Raw genomic sequence first — 23,267 nt, 5'->3', positions numbered from 1 at the left:
CACCTCCTAAGAGAACACTTTGCCTAAGGGAACACCCTTGTGGTGTAATGGATTTTTTCCATTGTAAATGCTCCGGCTAAAGGAACAGGAACTTTGCTTAAAAGAACACCTTCTTGGCACTGATAGTGATTCGTTCACAATGGATACAGTACTGTTTTGCAAAAAAGAGACTTGTCATCGCGTGAGTGTCTTGAGGTCACTGATTGGTTTATTAAATATTTCCAGAACTGCCGTCATATCATTGAATTGTTTTGTATTCTGATTTCCACGAGTGCACCTCATCGCTACAAAATAGAATGTAAACAAACAGAAAAATGCGCCGCTGTTTCTCTTGCTACACAACATTGGAAATTGTTCGAACTCTTGAAAAAAACCTAAATCAAGTCGCAGGACAATTTGGTGCTTCCCATTCTGGTGAGTTGCTTCACCATTCTGTTAAATAATGTGCATGTCTTGTATATTGCTGCTTTATTTTGTAATGTGTGTAGGTGTGCTGTGTTAATTTAGTTTGACAGTTAGTTTATTACTCCTGCCATTGTGACAGACCGAAACACAGCCTCCAGCTAATTTCATAGTACATAGCAATTAAGCTTTTGACCGTGTTGTTTTGCTTTAGTTTTATTAACGTTAGTTTGCCTCTTACTTTATTATTATGGTTTATTAACATACAGTTGCCTATTGTTTTGCTTTTACTTATTCAGTTCATTTCATATGTTGATGCACGTGCGTCATGACAAGTAATGCATATTTATTTATTTATTTATTGATTCATATTGTGTCTGGTGACTAACTCCATTTTAGAGAAGACTTTGGCTATAAGAACACTTGTCTTGCTTCCTGAGGGGTGTTCTCTTAGCCGGAGACTACTGTATTCCTAATGGTTTTAACCCAAAATATTGAATCTAACCTGGTACAGAAAATGGAAAGTATTCAAATTATTATTTACTATTTTTAATTTTATCTTAACTGCTTTCCTTGTAGTTTGTTTCATCCAGAGATTATGTATTACTGCGAGTCGCTTCACTAAAAATCTGATCTTCCTCATCCATATTTTACTTGTTGCACAGTTTACAGTTTACAGTTTCAGGTGATGAGAACCATCTCCAGGACTGTTTTGTACCCCATCAAAATGATAAACACACTTATAAATATTTAAACACAATAATAATAATCAAAAGGTTGTGTTAAAAAAAAATAATAATACTGGAACTGCAGAAGGCTTTATATTTTATTTATTACAATACTCATCTTTTTAATTATTGGTAGCTATACAACTCTCTCCCCTTCAGTCATTGTGTGCATAATTGGATGTGATACAGAAATTACTTTGTATCAGATGGCTTGTATCAGATAGTTTGTTTCACATGGAAAATATGTCTCATTAAAATTAGCTATAAAACATATAGGGTGTTGTGTAAGCTATAGGATGATTTTGTACTGTATTTCATTTAATACCCCTTTTGTCACGTGCACACCTTTATAATTCATACCCCTTGCACTGTATAACATGCAGGAAGGTAAAGCAAAGAATACTACTTAGTAGGAACAATAATGGTTTAAAATGTTTTTATATAATATATTATCAATGTAATATCAATTATGCATAAACTGTACAAACTGTAGACTGGTTATGAAGAGATTTTTTAATAAATGCCAACAGCTGCTAGATAAACAGGTTAGTATTCATGTTGATTGCAACTTTTTCATACACAGGTAAACAGCACTTACGAATGCCATGCGCCTCCTGTATGTGGTATAGCATGCCACACTGCTTCTAACATTACAATATTTTAAATATACGACACATCAGCCAACCTAGTTTAGAGAACAAACAAAACACTTAAAAGTAGACCTGTACACAACTGAAAAACTGAATTTGACTAAATTATGAGATTGATTATAATTTCAAATTTGGAAACTTCCTCTAAATATGTACAGCGGACTGACAGAAACAAGGTCAGACTATCTTGATACAACACCAGACTACAGCAACAGAGCATATGGTGACAAAGGAGGAGCGAGGAACCACTGCGTTCCCTGGCCAACTGTAAAGGTCCCTTCTTTACCTGAAAATTGTATTGAGGTTTTCTGTCAGGTGTGCTGCTTCTATCAGATTTTTAAATCAGAAGATGCTAAACAAGCAAGTGTAGTTAGTTATCCTGCCAAAACAAGTCTGCTGCAATGATAACACTATGTAACACAATTTTTGTTCCTGGGTAGTAAGTGTTATTTCCTAATTGCTTATGCCTCAAAAGTATAGAAAATGGCTATTATTCCCCACAAACTTTGCTTTTGTGACCAGGAGTGATATTTTGAAATTTACCTATTTCCAATGAGAAAACGGGCGAATTTGTGTCTTTTTGTTCACATAAAGTCAGAAAAAAACAACATATGAATCAAAATTAACATGTATTTATACTAAAGTAATACAAAAATGACTACAAAAGATTTAGAAGTGAGTAGTTTTTCGAGATTTACGATTATACTGTAAATCACTTTCATGAATCAGCCCCCAAATGTAGTCTCCCATCATGTTCTCGTTATACTGTCCTTCATTAACAGCTCATCCAGGAGCCTCAAAGCCGTGCTGCTCCATAATGGTAACAAGTACCCATCTCTTCCCCTGGCTCACTCGGTGCACCTCAAAGAGGATTACAACAGCATCAAGACCTTGCTGGAAGCCTTGAAGTATGATGAGTACGGCTGGGACCCCGGAAGGTGCTGATGCCACCACTGCACATCAAATTGGGCCTTATGAAACAATTTGTCAGAGCTCTAGATAAGGAGTCGGCAGCCTTCAAGTACCTTCAAGACTTCTTCCCTAAGCTGTCTGAGGCAAAGGTCAAAGCCGGTGTCTTCGTCGGACCACAGATAAAGAAGATCCTGGAGTGCAATGAATTCCCCAAGAAGCTCACTAGTAAGGAGAAAGCGGCTTGGAACAGCTTTGTCGCAGTGGTTCAGGGCTTCCTGGGCAATCACAAGGCCGAAAACTATGTGGAGCTGGTTGAGACTCTGGTGAAGAACTACGGCACAATGGGCTGTAGGATGTCCCTCAAAGTCCATATCCTTGATGCTCATCTTGATAAATTCAAGGAGAACATGGGAGCGTACTCAGAGGAGCAAGGCGAGCGCTTCCACCAGGATATACTGGACTTTGAACACCGCTACCAAGGACAGTATAACGAGAACATGATGGGAGACTACATTTGGGGGCTGATTCGTGAAAGTGATTTACAGTATAATCGTAAATCTCGAAAAACTACTCACTTCTAAATCTTTTGTAGTCATTTTTGTATTACTTTAGTATAAATACATGTTAATTTGGATTCATATGTTGTTTTTTTCTGATTTTATGTGAACAAAAAGAAACAAATTCGCCCGTTTTCTCATTGTAAATAGGTAAATTTCAAAATATCACTGTCCTGGTCACAAAAGCAAAGTTTGTGGGGAATAATAGCCATTTTCTATACTTTTGAGGCATAAGCAATTAGGAAATAACACTTACTACCCAGGAACCAAAAAAAATAAAAATTTGTTACACGGTGTAATGCTTTGCTGTTACAAATAATTACTTTCTTTTGTAAGTGTTCCAAAACTACAATATTTATGGACTTTGCCAGTTTTACAGATTTGTAAAGTTGAGTCAAATTTATTGAACAGCATTTTTAAAGAAACCAATTAATTATGCAAACTGTACTTAACTAAAGTATCTATAAAAGTTACTACATATATATTTTAATACCAGTGAATATTTATTAGCTATTCCAGAGACAGGATCAATGGATGAGAAGCGTATTTCCAGTGAGAAGCCAATTCCTTTCAATCCTGTAGGCTGCTATTGTGAGCTGTATCAACAAAATAATTTATCGAGTGTCACAGGAACAGATGGTTCATGATAAACATTTATCAAGAAATAGTTTCAACTGTTTTCAGTCAGCATTTGCTCACTTTGAATGAGAACTTCATGTGACTATTCCTAATTACTTCTGAAATATGTTTGTTAATTTCTGGAACTTGTAGTTGCTTTCAGTTTTTTGCCTAAAAAAACAGATGCCTGATTGAGAGCAGTTATTTTTGTTAGAAGATGTTTAATATCATTCAAGTGATATTCCATCCTTGCGCATACAATTAAATTATATATATATATATAATATATATATATATTTTTAAAATTGTATTTCTTTTTTTTCACTTTGAAATTATATACTGTATATATACACATACACACACACATACACATTGTTGTGTAACATTATAATTTAACAATGTTCGATAAAACAAAAACAAAAATATTGTCTAAAATGCAAGAATAAATTACATTTTAACCAACACCCCAGGTTCAACATTCCTATATTAACAGCAGTTCTGGCTCCTCAGAGGAGGCAGGACTCCATTATAAACTCCTATCTGCAATTAACCACAGTACTAGCAGTAGCAGATCAGGTGATCTAAGCATGGTTTTCAATTGGAGGAGCCTACGTTACAAACTCCTATCTGCTATAACCACACACACAGTAAAGTACTGATAATGGCAGTTATTCATAGCCTGATCCCTGATTTTAATTAGAGGAGCAACTCAAACCCTCCTGACCCCGCTGAATCACTGCTTTACTTAGTGTGCGCGACTATGAGTGAAGTTGAAGGAGATTTTGACCAGAAAAAAAAAGGAATCCACCATAGCGGAAGGAACATTTCCAAAACATCTGGGACGGTAGACAAAAAACAAACTACGTCGCTGCTTGATAGCGTGGACATTTTTTTGTCTGTTTAGTCCCATTAAACCAAAGTTAAAAAGCAACAAATCAATAATATGACGCCAGCATTGTTGAAATGCGTGGATTACAGGAGTTGTCGTTTTCCTTGGCATTTCTGCTGATTAAAAATACCTTTCAGCGTGTACCAGATAAACAACTATTCCCAGAAGACACTGCGCGCCCGTATGCCCATATTTTCCCCAGCGCAGGCAAACTTGTTCAATCTCTTTATATAATTATTTTTTTGGTCATTTAAGTTGAGCAAACTAAGTCGATAGGATGTGCTTGATTTTTTGTCTGCCTTTCTCCTGCCTTAACAACTTTGTTTAGAAAATATTGCATGCAAAGTATGTTAAAGTGACGTGGTCTTGAAATCTAAATGCTATAATCGTGTTTAATACAGTGCATTTTTAAACATCCGCTGGCAGTGTGTAACAGTTAAGTTTATTAGAATAAACTATGATGAGCTACTGTTTTCTTTTCTCGGTTGGCTAGTGGAGAAGATGTGTTTAATAGCCTAATTTGGGCTCTTGATCTCCTCCTACTACTATGCGCTGGACTTGCCTGACTTAAGCACCACATTAATTTTTTTAAACAGGTAACATCGATCAAGTCAATTACCATAAAAGCATGTAATGTATATAAATAAAAGCATGTAATGTATATAAAAAAAATGAATAGCACTGCAGAACATGTTCTATAAATCAGTTATGAAATATTTGATTTGTTTTACACCCCCCCTCCCTTTCCCCTCCAGAAGGGTACATATTAAAGATAATTAGCTTTAATCTAATCGAGCATGGGCATAAACAACAGTGATAAACTCATCACTGTTAAAAAAAAATAAAACAATTATCATCATAATAATAATAATAATAAAACGGGTAACAGTGATCAAGTAAAGTACCAAGTCCTGTAATCAACAAATGAATAGCAAAGCGGAACAGCAAGAACAGTTCCTAGTGTGCTTATATCATCTGAATGTATAACTGAACTGGATAATGAAGATATGATCAAAAAGGTTGTCTGCTAAAACTGTCCATCTGACTAAACTGAATTACAAATGCATTCCAAATATTTTCTAACATCAGAAATATTCAGATGTTTGTCATTTGCAGCTAGTTAAATTAAATCACATGTGTCTGGACTAAAAAGTAATTATTTCAATTGAACTTAACTGTGGTTCACACATTGTGGTTCAAGCAAAATAACTTCCTGACCACATATTCTTCTTGTTTAGTGCCATGATGCTTTTTCCATTCCCTACAATTACCACTTTCTAAGTAAGAGCAATGTGTGTCACCATCTTGTGTCGGCAAAGATTTAACCCAGTGTGACACATCTGGGGTCCTCATACTGACATCTGCCTGTTTAGTGTCATTCCATCTGATTCTCTTCTTCAGATCCAATCTGATTCAGACACCACACACATATGGCATCGAAGCAGGTGTTAAAAAACAGCTGGGTGAAAGTTAACAGCTGGATGCATTAAAGAGTTACAGAAGACAATGTTCCTTTGGCAACAAACCCATTGCACATTATTATTGATAACTGTTCTGGCTTTTTGGAGTTTGATTATTGATGTTGTTTAATTTAAAAATAAATACTACCCTGATTTATCCAAACTACCTGAAGGTGTTCGAAGTGACGTCAAAATACCCGGGTGTATAAAATTCTGCTTTGATCAGATTAGCACACTTTTTCTAAAGTCATACTATGTATCTAACATGCTTTACCATGATTACCCTAAAGAAAGACTTTAGCACACCACAACTTTACCAGCAATGGCAACATAACAGATTTGGAACACATTTTGCACAGTGGTCCTGTTTTGGTAGCATATTATGGTACTACAGTAGACTACATGTATATTGGCTCATCAATAAACAATCAAAATAGGATGATATTAACAGAAGGACAAGTGTCTATTCTCTTGAAGCATAATTTACAGCCATTGTGTAATGTAATACCCTTCCTCCCTTCAGCGGGACCTTCATTTCACATTAAGGTGATGTATCTGTCTTCCCTGAATGTCTTGCTGTACCTTGAACAAAATGTTGAAAACAAAATTCAACATAAAAGCACTGGATGCAATCCTTCACATACTTTTCAATGCATTGTAACTTGTCTTACTCGATTGCATTATACATTGAGTACATATGCCTTCGCCCTGCCAAGTGCTGCCGTGCATGAAGAAATATTTTCATTCGTCTTGATAAAGATTATCTTTTACACAGACAGTTCTGGAAGAATGTGCAATAAATCATCTTTATTTGTGCTGGATGAAGACAGAACAGAGTGTCGCGTTCTGAAGGGTGAGGTCATAGGAAGTAATTAATATTGCAAGCTTACATGTTCTTTTTTCCTCAGAGTTACGGGAAGCAGTTTGATAAACTGCAGAAGGTTAAAATCTCGATTAGTATTACTTAAAGAAAACTCATTACTTGGAATAACAGACACTCTCTTGGGATCCATTGTGTTCATTGGCACTGAGCTTTGAAAGAGAACAATAATTAACAAACAAATGAGCATGGCTCAGTCACTGGAGATGACAACTGGGCTGGAGCTAAGGAATCCCAGGGTTCCTGAACTAGCTACTCACCCCTTAAAATATTTTAAATGCATGACACTGCCAAGCCTAAGAGACACTTAAAGTAGTCGCAGCAGATACAATAATTCTATAAACCCTTCTATTATATTCTGTTATATATGTGTAGTCTTAAAAATAAAAAAAACAGAGGTCAGAGAACCATTGGCAAACTCAGACCACAACATGGTCTCATTTGAAGTGATTTTTAAAACCCAAAATGTCATGTTTTTTTTTTTTTTTTTTTTTTAAAGCTAAGGTTTATAATTTTAGAAAGGCAAACTATGACGGTATGAAACAGAGACTAACAGAAGTAGATTGGAGTAAAATAGAGAAAACATCCACAGAAAAAGGATGGCTGTTTTTTAAAAATGTAGTACTAGAGGCGCAAAACAATTACATCCCAAAAGCAGACAAATCTAAATCTAAAACAAACTGGCTAAAATGGTTTAATAGATCAATTTTAAAAATATATTAAGAAAAAAAAGGCACTTTACAGAGCGTTTAAAAGGGACCAAAAACAAAGTACACAGACAAAGTACACAGAGGAACTGCAAAAGTCAGTCAAAAAGGAAGTTAGAAAGGCCAAGAGAGAGATGAACATTGCTAAGGGGGCTAAAACCGATTCCAAAAAGTTTTTCCAATATTATAACATCAAGAGAACATTCAAAGAGGAAGTTAAATGTCTAAGAGACACAAATGGCAAAATCATAGACGAAGAAAAAAAATAGCAAATATATTAAATGATTACTTTTCACAAGTTTTTTCAAAGGAGGATACGGACAACATGCCCCACATGTCGACCTGTTCCTATCCTGTTTTAAATATTCTAACATAACAGAGGCAGAAGTGTAAAGGGACTAGGAGCTCTTAAAATAAACAAATCCCTTGGGCCGGATGAGATCCTCCCAATAGTACTTAAAGAAATTAAAGTTGTTATTTACAAACCGCTAACCAAAATCATGCAACAGTCTCTTGACACAGGGGTTGTACCGACAGACTGGAGAATTGCAAACGTAATACCGATCCACAAAAAGGGAAATAAAGCCGAACCAGGTAACTACAGACCAATAAGCCTGACTTCTATTATATGTAAACTTATGGAAACTATAATAAGATCCAAAATGGAAAATTACCTATATGGTAACAGTATCCTGGGAGACAGTCAGCATGGTTTTAGGAAAGGGAGATCGTGTCTAACTAACCTGCTTGACTTTTTTGAGGATGCAACATCGACAATGGATAATTGCAAAGCATATGTCATAGTTTATTTAGATTTCCAGAAAGCTTTTGACTGAATGCAGTAGGGATTCAAGGAAATGCGTGCACGTGGATTAGGGAGTGGTTAACATGTAGAAAACAGAAAGTACTGATTAGAGGAGAAACCAAAATGGAGTGAGGTAACCAGTGGTGTACCACAGGAATCAGTACTAGGTCCTCTGCTATTCCTAATCTACATTAATGATTTAGATTCTGGTATAGTAAGCAAACTCGTTAAATTTGCAGACGACACAAAAATAGGAGGAGTGGCAAACACTGTTGCTGCAGCAAAGGTCATTCAAAATGATCTAGACAACATTCAGAACTGGGCAGACACATGGCAAAAGACATTTAATAGAGAAAAGTGTAAGGTACTGCACGCAGGCAATAAAAATGTGCATTATAAATATCACATGGGAGATACTGAAATTGAAGAAGGAATCTATGAAAAAGACCTAGGAGTTTATGTTGACTCAAAAATGTCTTCATCTGGACAATGTGGGGAAGCTATAAAAAAGGCCAACAAGATGCTCGGATATACTGTGAAAAGTTTTGAATTTAAATCAAGGGAAGTAATGTTAAAACTTTACAATGCATTAGTAAGACCTCATCTAGAACTTTGTGTTCAGTTCTGGTCACCTCGTTACAAAAAGGATATTGCTGCTCTAGAAAGAGTGCAAAGAAGAGCAACCAGAATTATCCCGGGTTTAAAAGGCATGTCGTATGCAGACAGGCTAAAATAATTGAATCTATTCAGTCTTAAACAAAGAAGACTACGTGGCGATCTGATTCAAACATTCAAAATCCTAAAAGGTATAGACAATGTTGACCCAGGGGACTTTTTTGACCTGAAAAAAGAAACAAGGACCAGGGGTCACAAATGGAGATTAGATGAAGGAGCATTCAGAACAGAAAATAGGAGGCACTTTTTTACACAGAGAATTGTGAGGGTCTGGAACCAACTCCCCAGTAATGTTGTTGAAGCTGACACCCTGGGATCCTTCAAGAAGCTGCTTGATGAGATTCTGGGATCAATAAGCTACTAACAACCAAACGAGCAAGATGGGCTGAATGGCCTCCTCTCATTTGTAAACTTTCTTATGTTCTTATGTTCTTAAGATCTGATCCGATCTGATTCAATCATTCAAAATTCTAAAAGCTATTGACCATGTCGACCCAGGGGACTTTTTCGACCTGAAAAAAGAAACAAGGACCAGAGCAAACAATTTCCTCCTCGACGTCAACAAGCAAGCTTTCACTCAGCGCCGGTCTGTGTAGCAATTGCCATGCAGTATAGCTGTGCGCAGCCTCCCTGGGCACGCCCCCCAGCCAATCCGAACCTCCCGATCACCTCAGTGCCGGGCGAGCCTAACTGCTCAGTTGGCTCAATACACAACTAGTGAATTAAGTCCTAAACCATGTGAGAAATGTGTCACAATTTGACACAACTGACACCCTTGTAGAGCTGTGGGAGGTAGGAGTTCATGGCTACTGTTTCATTGTAGCCAGTAACATTGTACCTCAGCTTTCAAGACCACTTTTAAAATGAAAAAGAATTGAAAAAAATGTCAAATCTCACACCCTGCATTTAACAACACTAGAGATGGCATAAATGCATGTTTGTAATGCCAGTAAGGAAGCCACGTTTTTCTACAATCAGCACAAAGAAGCACAGGAAGTGTTATGAACTGTTATGAAGTGTTATGGGCAGCAGTGTGGAGTAGTGGTTAGGGCTCTGGACTCTTGACCAGAGGGTTGTGGGTTCAATCCCCAGTGGGGGACACTGCTGTTGTACCCTTGAGCAAGGTACTTTACCTAAATTGCTCCAGTAAAAACCCAACTGTATAAATGGGTAATTGTATGTAAAAAAAAAAGTGATATCTGTATAATGTAAAATAATGTATAATGTGATATTTTGTAACAATTGTAAGTCACCCTGGCTAAGGGCGTCTGCTAAGAAATAAATAATAATAATAATAATATGAACTGGCATCTGAACACTGAGCTTGTCTGGGTGCTTGTGATGGGGTACACACCGCCCCTGTGTGTGTGCATTATTTTGTATTTGTTGTATTATTATTTAAAATGTATTGTTTAATTTGTATAAAACACAATGTTTTGTTATTATTGTTTACAGCCTGGATGGGGTTAAAATACCCCATCCAGATAAAATCGTGAGAATGCGTGGTCAACAGCGAGTGCTTATTGATAAACTGGCTGTTGACAACACATATGATAAAACCTGTGCCGAATGTGGTTGAGGGGTAAATTAGGTAATTGATAGCCAGTTGACCCCTCGTCCACAATATAAAAGACCTGCAAATTTGGCTGAACGGGGTGGTTTGTCCAGTTGAGGAAAGAGACAAGTAAGAACAGATACTGAAAGTAAACAATTCTTAGTCATGCTGGCTTTAAACTAGCTCAAAACTTGTTTGATTTAGTGTTCCCTTTGTTTTGTGTTTTGTCTGTTTGGGATGGCCGTTCTGTTTTGTAAAGTGTTTCTGTTTTGTTAAATCTTTTTATTTATAATTAAAACGCGCCGTAGCGCTTTCATACACTGCAATATTGTCTCTGTGTGTGCTATTCTCCTTCTGGCCTGACATCACCACAAAGCCAGCCTGTTCACAGTGCCACATAACTGGGAATTCATTTCTGAACTTTGAACATCTTCACAGTTTTCTCAATCCTGGTAATCTTCTTTTCTTTTGCCCCAGCTGTGTACCGTTTCAGTTGCTCTGTTACTGATTCCAGAAAGAATGTAGAAGGAAATGTGAAACTTGTTCCAGATGGCAATTAGCTTAATTTTGCAAATGGATAAATGATTACCTGAGTTGAGATTTTTCTCCATGACAAAAAAGAACAGCTGGAAAAGAGATTAAACTACTAAAAGAGATTAAACTAAAGTCTTCTACTTTCCTAAAAATTAATTCTGTACATAATGAGTAATGATGAAGAGATTTGCTTTATTTTCTCGGTGTGTGTGTTAATGGAAGCATAATTTTAAAAGACTCTTTAAAAAAAAAAATTTAAACAATAATATTACAATTAGCATATTAGTCGTAGTCGTAGTCATAGTAGTATAACAAAATAATAATAATAATAATAATAATAATAATAATAATAATAATAATAATAATAGTAATAGTAATAGTAATAGTAATAATAATAATAATAATAATAATAATAATAATAATAATAATGTATAGATTTGCATCTCATTGCCCTGGCATTGCGCTGTGTGGCAGATCTCCGCCCATTGAAAGACGTAGCTAAGGCACGGAGTTGAAGAAATTAATCGTCCTGATGGAACAGAACGAGCAGGCCAACTCACAGCTGCCACCTTGTGGGGATCAGGTCACGAACGGAAACAGAAGGCAGAAAAAAATGGTTATTGTGCTAAACTAGAGAATATGATTTGATTGAAGTAAAGAGAGAAATTGATAATTTAGTACAAAAATTGCTGTCAAATCCATTTAGTGCAGGCCATTATGCAACTAAAGAAGAAACTGAAGTTAGAGAGCATGTACATAAAGCAGAGAAAGAGCTGAAACGGTATTTGAAGTGGTGTACAAGTGCAAGTGGATCTGTGCATGTGGGGAGACAAACAACCAATTCTGCTGGCCGGGTCTACTTTTCGTTAACGAGAAGAGTGTGGAATAAGACTAGATACCACGATTTAAACAATTTACACGATGCCTGCAAATGTCATGAAACTAGCCAGCAACACCTAACAGCATGTATACAGATAAGAACATTTGGACAAGCTCATATTGATCTGCAGTTAAACGAACAACAGAGACTTGCTGTTAGACAACATAATGAAAAGGTCCATCAGAATCGTGAGATTTTGCAGAGACTAATTCGTGTTGTATGTGGAATCAGATGACTCCCTGAATCGTAGAAAACATGTCAAAACCTTACAACCAGTCAGTGAGTTTGATCCTTTACTGAAGCAGCATTTGGAAACCTCGACTGTTTTTCTGGGACATCGAACAAGATTCAGAATGACCTAATCGAAGCAGTGAGTAACGTCCAACTTAGTGCCACTGCCAAAGAAATTGAGGAGGCAGCATGTGCTGCTATTCTACTTGATGAAACCTCAGATATGACCAAGGATAGTGAAGTTGTGGAATGCTTGTTGGTTTTACTGATGTTAGTGACAGTCGGACTGCAGCTGCCCTTTTCCAGCGTATTGATGCGGTGTGCCAGAAGTTTAAATGTGGTGACAAGTTGGTTGCTCAGACATATGATGGTGCAGAAGTAATGGCAGGCGAAGTAAGTGGACTTCAGAAACATGTGCGTGAAAAGTTCCTTTGTGCACTTTTTGTCCACTGCTATGCACACGTTTTAAATCTTGTCCTCAGTTTTGCAGCAAAGAATATTACGGAATGCAGGATCTCTTTCAAAAATTTGGAAGCAATACCAGTGTTTTTCTCTCAATCTACAAAGCGATCTGAGCTTCTTCACAACATAGTTCCACAAAATCCACTGGGATGCTCCATCCTATTCCTCAGCCAAGGGCTTTCTGACCATGCTTGACGATGTTTGTGTTTCTTCTGTGCCTCTACAGTGAGATGTTCGAAATGACAGAAGTGTTGTTTGACATGCTTCAAACCAAGACGTATGATATCGGGTTTTATATTCAGCAGATTCGCAAGACATCTGACCGAATTCACCAAAAGCGGCAAACATTTGACGAGTTTTGGTAAGAGGTGGAGCTGTGTAGGTCATTGACAACATCAGTGAACAGCTGTCAGTAAGATTTGAAAGTTTGTCCAGTTGCTGAATCCAAAAAGATTCAGAGTTCCAGGCACATTTTCCAGTTGAGGCTATGAAATCTCTGGAAGCATGCAATCGTTAGCAAGGCATGCACAACTTTTTACCTGACATAAAAACATGTTCTAACGTGCACTGCAAATATAACAGAGATGTGCTTGCCTTAATTTTCTACTGAAATCGAAATTCCATTTGTCTTTATTCAGAAACTCTTCAGTGACTAAACTGTAGAAATCCAATAGGCCTGGGTATTCTATCTGAATGTCTTTATTCTCTTTAAAGTTGAAAAATATCTTTCCACTGTGGCCGTAGAGTAAGGAATAGATAATGCTGTCAACTTGTTGACCTCAGAAAAGCGCAGAATTACCTTGGAAGAAACTGGTGGGATTACAACAGAGGGTGCACCATATATGACTGAGCAAAAGAGTGGATTGGCTAGTAGCAGAGTGCTGGAAAAAATTAAAGAAAGAAATGCAGAAGTACCCATTTTCTTACACTGGATTCTGCAGGCACTATGTGGAAAGTGGTAATGAGCATTGTTATCAAGTGTGCGACAAAAGTGCCAAGTGTCTGGACAGAAGTCATAAAAAGGTACATTTCATAGTGGTACTGTTTACTATTTCACATTTTCACAGCTTGTCAGTATCTTTTTTTCAGTTCTGTTAAAAACAAAAATTTTGGAATATAAGTTAAATATTGATACTTACTCTGACATCTTTTTTTTACTGTTTGAGATTTCCATTGAAAGTAAAATACTGTTCTACTGCCTCCATTATATTACATTTGTAATATTGTGATATGCTTCTAGTTAATGTGTTTTGTTTAAAGTAGTTGTAACAGCGGGGGATCTGTGCTGACTCTTCTGGTGCGTTCATAGTGCTACAGGAAGAGGGCAGCATCCTTGGCAGTGACACGGAGAGAACGTTCTGTCGTTCCCTCAGCTCAGCCCCTGTAAGACGAAACAACGAGCTAGCGGAAGCTCTGCTCCAGGACCGAGAACGGCCGGAAAAGAAAAAACAAACGAAACCCAAAGAGAAGAAAATAAAAATACTGATAGCGGGAAAACCTTGGGCAGACCCCTTAAGTGCATAGAAAGCAGGCTGAGGGAGTGGTGAAGTGTAGGACGGAGACCCGGGCCGTGCGGGTAGCGACGGTTGGGGTAACGCTGCCAAGTGCAGCACCTTTTCTTTGTAGTTTTTGATTACTGTGTTTTAATTTCTCTTTTTGATTTCACCTTTTGTTATTATTCTTTCAGAGCACCTGTGCATGCGCCAGCGTGTCTGTTTACCTGTGGGTATTTCTGTGGACCTGTCTACCATCGCTGGTATTCAGGCCACGGACAACAGCGCTCTGCGGGCTAAAATAAATCACTTGGGGAAAAAAAAAATAATAATAATAAAACGGGGTACCTGTGCGGTGTTTCCAAGTACACTCTTCTGTCTCCCCAAACACATTTTCATAACCAAGTAATTCAGCAAGATTTATTTATTTCACGTTAGTGAATCACTGACACTCGCCAATTCAAAAATAATTTCTCCGGTCCTACAAGTCCTGCATCAGTATCACCAGTTGACCGCTGCAGTCTGGTGATGTGTTTCTGAAGAAGTAACACAAAATGTAGTTTGTTAAAAGTGTTAGTACAGGATTCAGTTAGGATGTTTAACTAAGAATTAATTAATTAATTATTATTCTAGTTAAATTATTTAAAAGCATATTGTTCATATAAACCAAGCTAATGCATTATATGCATTTTATTTAAAAGCAATATATGTATTTTTTTAGCATAATTTCAGTAATTCATTATAGGTATATCAGCTTTCAACACATTCTAACCACATAGCATGATAATATGCAGTGACGTCAATTAGGACAAGTGACAGCTTTAGGGCAGAGATAAATACTGGAGTCAAACGCCACTAAATTGTTCAGAATCTTCAATCTCAACTTGAGCTTGTATGTTGTTGAACCCAGCCTTTGCCATTTGAATCCTGACTAAGAAACTCTGCCTGAACGCTCTCTCACCTACTTGACATCATTTGAACGCTCTGAATTAATTACTTCTTATACTGTATAAATAGATGTCTTATATAAGTAGAATATGCTAACACTGTTAGTTTTAGATGGGTGGATAAGATTGCTTTGTATGCCTGAACAACATGGTAATACATTTTATAAAGCTTATTTTTACAGAATTTAGTTCTTAAAGATAAGATTATGGTTTTAGACTTTACCGTTTTTGAATCTGGGGCCTAAACTCTTGATAAACATAATCTCTCTGATAGAGGCTACTTTTCTTTTTTCCAAAAGCTTAAAATAGGATGACATTCTTGAAAGATAGAACTATGTTGTAAACTAAAAAATGGTTTTAAATTGAGAATGTGTTCTGAACAAAAGCAGTGTATATTCTTAATAAATATAGTTTCTTCGAAGGAAGTTGTTATCCTATTATAAGTGTTGTGACTGTTTTTTTGTTCCTCAAAAGGTTTGTTGGGTTGCTTAAATTAATTTCACTCGTGCCTAGAGCACGGATATATAATTCACCTAACCCGCCAGGATACATGCCACTCCTGTGTTTACCCAATCACGAATGTGACAATATGACAGCGAAAACATTGCTTCCATGACATCAATCAATATTTATTTTATATAGCGCCTTTCATCGTGGCCCACCATCACAAAGTGCTTTACAAGATAGTGAGGAACAAGGCATAATACATTAAATACAGTGAAATACAGGGCATAGTACATTAAATACAAACAGTAAAAAACAATGCAAATACATTAAATACAGGCATAATACATGTGGTTTATACCTATGGTAAAAACGCTGCATTCATTGTAAGATTTAATTAAAATGACGTATTAGCTTTAGAGCCTTTAAGTACCTTGAATCAATAGTAATACACTTTAATTGGTTTTCCACTACTTTTGTGTCCAAATTTAAAATTAAAAGCTCAGCTTTTCCATAAACCAAGACAGGTCACAGGTTTTGCCACATGCATTAATTCTAGAGATTCTAAAGATTATACATTAATAAAGATGTTATAAAATGGATTGGGTGAAAAGATCACTCTGATTGGCTGGCCAGCATTCCAAGCATTGCTGTTGTTTGACAACAGCGCACTGGTTGGATCTCTAGCTTTTTCACCAAGCTTTTATTTTCTCACTCTAGGTTTTATATTCTGGAGTGATCCAATGGTCCATTTTATATTCACAATATTGGCATGTCTTATTGCTTAAGTGTGGTATTACAAGGACTCCCACAACATTCACGTCACGTTCTAAAAGAATATTGTAAATGTAACCAGCCACAGATTTCCATTGGCACTTTTATGGGACTAAAGTGGAAGAGAGCAAAGGACATACTGCTGAAACTGGTGGTCTCTTGCCAAAGGGCCTGGAGATGAAACTGCAATTCATGCTTCCCTTCTCTCTCAACTTGCAAGATCCTCCTTTCAACTCGATTTACTACAGCCTCAGCAGCTTTATTGTATGTGCACACTGTGCTTTTGTTAGTCAACCAGGGAAAGTCACTGACCAAGTCTCAAGTCTTTCATGTTGTCAGATGTACAATTAATCTGTTGTCACTTCTCAATGCAATTCTCCATAAGGCTGCTATAGTATTTAGAAGACCATAAAACATTGAATGTGGTTTGGGAACGGAAATAGATTATTTGTTATTAACTGTAAACTATTAACCCTTTGGCGCTGAGCCATTCTAATTTCAATGCTTAAGCACCGATGATGGCAAAAATAAGCCGTGGGCGAAACAATTCAGTGTTTCTGGGCCTTGTCATTGAATTGAAGGCTAGGTACTAGGAAAAACTGTATCTCTACATGCAAACTGCATACCTATGTGCAAACAACAAGGTGACGCAAAGGAAGTACGTCTACCAGCGCATATTGTGAAGTTTTTATTGAATCACACCACTCAGAATGTTCCAGAACTGTCAGCGGCCACAACAGAACAGACTCCTGATCTACAGCTCTTTTTGAAGGTAATTGTTTCTGAAATTATAGTTCAATACACATTTAGATTCAATATCTAAAATAAGAACTTGAATAGTATTTCAATTTTTGTTCATTTTTCTTCAGACGCTTGAAAAGGACATCTTTATTTATTCATTTGTTTTTTATTTATGTGTTTGCTTGGGAAAAGTGGTTGCCACATTCATTGCATTTTTATGTTCACTGCTTTATCACCATATGTTTTTCTATGGACTTTATTTTATTTTATTTTTTTCTGCTGCTTTTGACTTGTTGACAAGTTTTGTATAGAAATATTATTTTCTCCATGAAACCAAATTATTGAAAATCCGGTAATATACAGTACATATATTTATGTAAAAAATGTAATAGCTTTTTATCTATTCCTAATTGATTTGTATGTATTCCTAATTGATTGTCTTTCTTTTATAGTATGGCCATCACAGATGCAGACCATGCACACTCCTTGCCCACCAAATACCGCTGTACACATTGTCGCAACGCACCGGATTTATTGTTATTTATTTAGTGTTATTTATATTTTATTTAATTATATATATTAATTATATTATATATATAATTTTAAATAAAAACAACTTAATTTTCCCTTGTTTTTTTCATACATTACCACGATAAAAGGTTTTACATAATATTTGCCAATGTACTTTGTGATATTTTGTTTAGTCTGGACTACTTTCATAAAAATAGCTGACAGTTCTGAAACAGGGCAGTTTTGGGGAATTTTGGCACCTGTCACATGCTGACAATTTTTTTTATATCTACCTTGGAAAGGGGTCAAAATTGTCAGTTTTTAAAAAAATTATTTATTATTATACATTTTTCATTTTTTGGGGGGCAGTGTAGTTTATATATAAAACATATAATACATTTCAAAATAAAATACATTATATCACTGGAAACAGCTACTAAAGGCCTTTCTATAGATATATTGGGTTTTCATTTCTGATGTAAGGTTGACAAACTACAAGCGCTAAACACAAAGTGTCATATTCAAGCCCATATATGGTCATTCTACCCAGGCGTCAAAGGGTTAAACAGTGCCATCTGATGCATGTGCAGGGAAGGCAGATTAGACCTACCGTATTCTTTCGAATTTAAGATGTAGCCCAAATTTCCCACCCTCAACTTGAAGAAAAAATATAAAATCAAATAAAGATGCATTTACTCATATAAGAAAAGGACATATGGAGACCGTTTGCAGCCGTCTGCTGTCACACAGATCATTACAGTTATGCTCTGCTTCTCATTTTCAGTTCAGTTACGCGCACATGTTTTTCTCCCTTTTTGTGAACTGTAGTATTGTTTGGCAAGTAGAAAAATACGGGGGTCTGACTAGAACTGAGCCTAATAACGAAAGGCTGTTGCTGTGGTAAATAGGAAGGCTTGCTCGGAGCTGAGCTGATCAGGAGGTGCTGATTGGCTGGGGGGCGTGCCCGGAGAGCCTACACCTGCTTGACGCAGCAGCAGCGCCAGTTCAAGGTTACTGCACCATGGCCATAGCTACACAGGCTTGCTTTGTTTACATCAAGGAGGGAACCCTTCAACTGCCAGTCAGTCACGGTGCTGTTTGTGTACTCGGGCAGTCGCATCGTTTGCTGGTGATTTTAATACGCGCATCACTACTGTACTTTACTCGAATTTAAGATGCAGGCCATTTTTAGAAGAAAAAATTGGAAAGTGCGTCTTAAATTCAAAGGAATACGGTAATTGTTACTGCAGAACATTAAGAACATTTAGACTCTAATGTAATTAGGTATACCATTTTGTTGATGCCTCATCTGTAAATGTTTTTTTTTTTTGTTTAACATAATGGCGCGTATTTACTTTTACAAAGAAAATACTTAAAATTGCCTTGTAGAGAAGAAAAAAATCATTAAAATTCGACCCATTATCTTTACTCCACAAGACCCTGCAGTCACCTTGTTGACAGCAAGCCCAGTGAGAGAGCACTCTCTGTTTGGAATGAGCCCCCTGCCGTGGGCCTGCAGCAGCTCACAGGCTCTCTCTGGACAAGCTTATTTATTGAAGCAGCAACTCAAGAGGTCCAGGGGTCACTATTTATTTTTCTATTTCATCTAGGTGTCAAAAGGCTCAGTAGGAAGCAAACCGGCCTCCGGGCCACAAGTTCACAGGTTCAAATCGCATTACAACTAGAAACAACAACACAGCCGTGTATGTATGGCCTCTGTTGTGTTGTTGGCACCCGTGCTTATTCCTTCTTGGCTGCCAATGGAATGAAGCTAATCACTAAAAAGACACCCTGAACCAAGCATGTTACCCACTGTACTGTAGGTAACTAATCTAGCAAGTGGATTCTAGAGATGCAGTAGTATGCAGTGTACTCCTTAAGTGTTGAAAGGGTGCCAATAATTCATTTTAACAGTTAACCGTTTTCCGTTCATAGAAATTTGACTTGAACGATTATTTTCAGGAGATTGTAAGGTACTGTATTCATTCATCTTTTAGGTTTGAGAGGTGGGACAGCCCCCAGAAAACGATGCCTTGTTCCCTTTAATTAATAGTAAACTGTCATTATAACCCATCTGCCTAACCCACTGCCTTCTCTCTCTCTCTCTCTCTCTCTCTCTCTCTCTCTCTCTCTCTCTCTCTTTGTAGGCATCATCAGTTCATACATTTGTCACTGTGGCAAAGTGCCCCGCCCCTGTGTGCATTTGTGTGTTCTGTGTTGTATGTTGCGTGCGTGTGTGTGTTAATGTTGGTGTATAGTCATTGGTACACGGGATATAAACAGGTCTGTGTTTCACGTGTGTTTAAATTGTATATTTGTATTTAGGCACGGGATTGCACATCACGCACGTGCATTTAAAATATAATATGCGAGCACGGGGTTGCACAGAATTAATTCACGTGCTGGGATTCAAGTGAATAATTAATTAGTAATTGAATCCCAGCACAACAGTATATATAGATGCACATTTTCATTCAGTCGGGGTTAGGTGTTCGGGAGTGGAGAACGGGTGTGGAGAAGGAGAGTTAAAATAAGCGAAAAGATCGTAAATATAATAGTTGTTTGTACTCACCGTGTTTGTTTGTCTCCGTGCACCGTTTGTTAAGTGTTTAGTCCGTTTTGTTTATATGTTTCTTTTGGCTACCAGTGCAGTGTCCTGTTTTTGTCTGTTCAAACCTTTTATTTTCTGTGCTGTTTTATTAAATGCTGAGCGAAACCATTCGCTCAGCTCCACCAAAACCCCAAGTCTCTGTCTGTTTACTCCCTGCTTCTGGTCTGACGCCACCCACTCCGGCCGTCTTTGTGACAGTCACTCACTTTAGTTTCTGTTCAGAAATTCTGAATATCACTTATTTCAATAACCACACAAGTTTGAGCGGTTCTCTCTATTTAATACCGGATCTGTGGGCTAATTGGGTGCAGCAACATGCAAGTTACAGTTAATAATAAAAGAGCACATAGGCCACTGACCTCAATCACTGTGTATTTGTGTCTGCTCTGGTCACTCTGTATTGTATTATTTTCAGCAGGCAGCAATCTGGTTATAGGTCACTACAACATTAAAGAATGTCCATATTGAATAAAACCTAGTTAAGATTGGAGCAGGCTATGTCTCTATTTTATTAACATCAGAAAAGAATGCTGCTTACAATCCCACAGCATCCAGGAAACTAAAAGAGGGGAAGTACGGAATAACTGCAACCTAGTCCCTAAACTGCTGCTCTGAACATCCACACAGTACAACACTCAGGAGTGTCGGGATGGTCCCAGTGGTTATTTCTCCACCACATGGTATAAATAAAACACATTTCATGCACCAAGGATTTTGCCTGTAAAGCTATTAGGTTACTATTAGGCTATTGAAGTAATGCACATTATCACTCCCCCCTGACAGTTTAATATCTAACCCCTTTAGGAACAGCCTGCAATAAAAAAAAGTGCTAAGCCTGTATTTAATAGTGTTTATAATGCTTTTAATTAAATGGGTACTAAACCTAAAGTAAAATTAAATTAAGTTAATAAATATTGATTATCTGTATGCAGTTTCTGCAGCTAGTGGCTCTTAATCTTCACATAGGAATTACTTCATCTTAATAAAGGAATAATACAAACCTCAATTAAGGAGATTCATCTTAATAGTTATCTTAAAAAAATATATCCTGATCACAATTATGTTATACCTTTTTATTTTTATTTGACTCTTAGTAACACTCAACAACAGCTCATATACTGTAATATAAGGATATACAGAAGTATGGGGGGGAGGAGAAATAATGTGCTACTGCAACTATTTCTGTTTCTGTTTGCTGTACATTCCTTAGAAGTGCTCATTTGCACAAAACATTGAGGTCCAGAATTTCAGAGTATCTTATTGCACCTTATTGCAATGCTTTCCATTATATAATGGGAAATTGTATGCTGCAAGGCTAATGCAGACATAAATCGTTCATGTTTAAATAAATATATGATTATATCACAACTACTGGAACCATTGCTGAGTGCCAAAGTAGCTAAGGGCCTTCTTTAGAAGTCTTACAAAACGGGTTAGTTGGCATACTCTCTGGTGTATTTCAAGGAGGCTTTTGGAGAGAGAGGTATCCTAAGATTACCTCTGATAGATCTCTGTTAAAGTGACTTCACTGCTCGCTGAACAGGGGCTGTAAATTAAGCTGCTTTTGCATGGTGGCATGATAGCTCTGTTGACAGATGTATTTTCCCTTTTCGTGCTGTGCCCTTAAACACTAAAACCGCTTCAGTTACTGCATTCTTCCATGTATTTGTAACACTATTAGTTCCACTTGTGTTTCATAGAAGAATATCCATAGATGATTTCCAATAATAATACTAATACTAATACAGTAGACACACAGCTGCTGTATATAATAAGGATGTCATTCCATCAAGGTGTTTTGGTGACATGATTAACTGCCTAAATAGATTTACTGTATTGGCTTATATATACAGCACAATCCACAAACACACTGCAGGAAAATATGCTGCTTTTTTAAAACCTTACTGGCTTAGTAATTTAAGCCCAGCGTTTTTTTTTCATGCAGAAATCTTGGTGGTGGAGTGTACACATAGGCACACTGAAGCAGGACCACAGCAAAACAAGAGTTTGGTGACTTTAATGGGTTAAGCATGTGTTTTATTATGTGAGGATTTTGAAAAAGTGTACTAGTTTTGAGATATCAAGCAAATTGAATATGAATGCCAATAAAGAACTGCCATAACAGTAAGCCTACCTCCAAATGGAACTTTCCAGAACCTTTGCAGTGTCTGCATGGTAGTACTTGGTCAGGATCAATATAACCTGTACAAAACAAAGGAGGGTGGGGGGTTAGATGCTGAGGACTCAAACCACACAATGACACATAAACAGAAACATTTTCTAGTTTCAATGATATACTAATTGGGTGAATGAAATGTCCTCAATATGACTGAGGGCCAAATGACTCCAAGTGTATCCCTATTGAATTATGAAGATCTTCTATTACAAGTAAGGAACATTTTAACAATAACCACACCGAAAACCTCAAAGCATGCTTTACTCACCACATTTCCACTCTAAATCTTGTTGCTGTAAGTACAGTAATCCATGCTTTGATGAACTAATAATGTACATTCAGAAGCATTAAAAAAAATCACTTGCTTTTGAAGGCCAAGATGTATTGTTGCTTGTCAGCAGTTCAAGGCACTTTTATTGTTCATAGTTTTGGGGTAAATTGGTTTTGAAAAAAAAAGATGAATGCTAACCATGTAAATATGCAGAAGAATTTTGCAAGAGCAGTGGATTTTGTGTGTATAGATTGTAAATAGTATTGTGTAAAATGTGTGTACATTTATTGTAATTAATGTAATTAATGTAATTAATGAATGAAGTACATGACACTCCTGCTGTGTGGGATTACCA

General features: G+C 36.9%; 1 protein-coding gene across 2 annotated transcripts in view; it reads right to left on the bottom strand.

Moving 5' to 3' along the window:
- The window catches only part of LOC117421367 (VPS10 domain-containing receptor SorCS2-like), a 304,868-nt gene that overhangs the window by 209,119 nt on the left and 72,482 nt on the right, over nt 1-23,267 (bottom strand). For both annotated transcript variants that reach the window (XM_034035673.3, XM_034035674.3), the window contains exon 2: nt 22,600-22,667. In XM_034035673.3, coding sequence (XP_033891564.2) covers nt 22,600-22,667 — 68 coding nt within the window. The remainder of the gene's footprint in view (nt 1-22,599; nt 22,668-23,267) is intronic.

This window comes from Acipenser ruthenus, chromosome 1 (assembly GCF_902713425.1).
Source record: "Acipenser ruthenus chromosome 1, fAciRut3.2 maternal haplotype, whole genome shotgun sequence".
Lineage (NCBI taxonomy): Eukaryota > Metazoa > Chordata > Actinopteri > Acipenseriformes > Acipenseridae > Acipenser > Acipenser ruthenus.
Note: the sequence above shows the minus strand (reverse complement) of the source record. Positions and strands in the feature narration are given on the sequence as shown.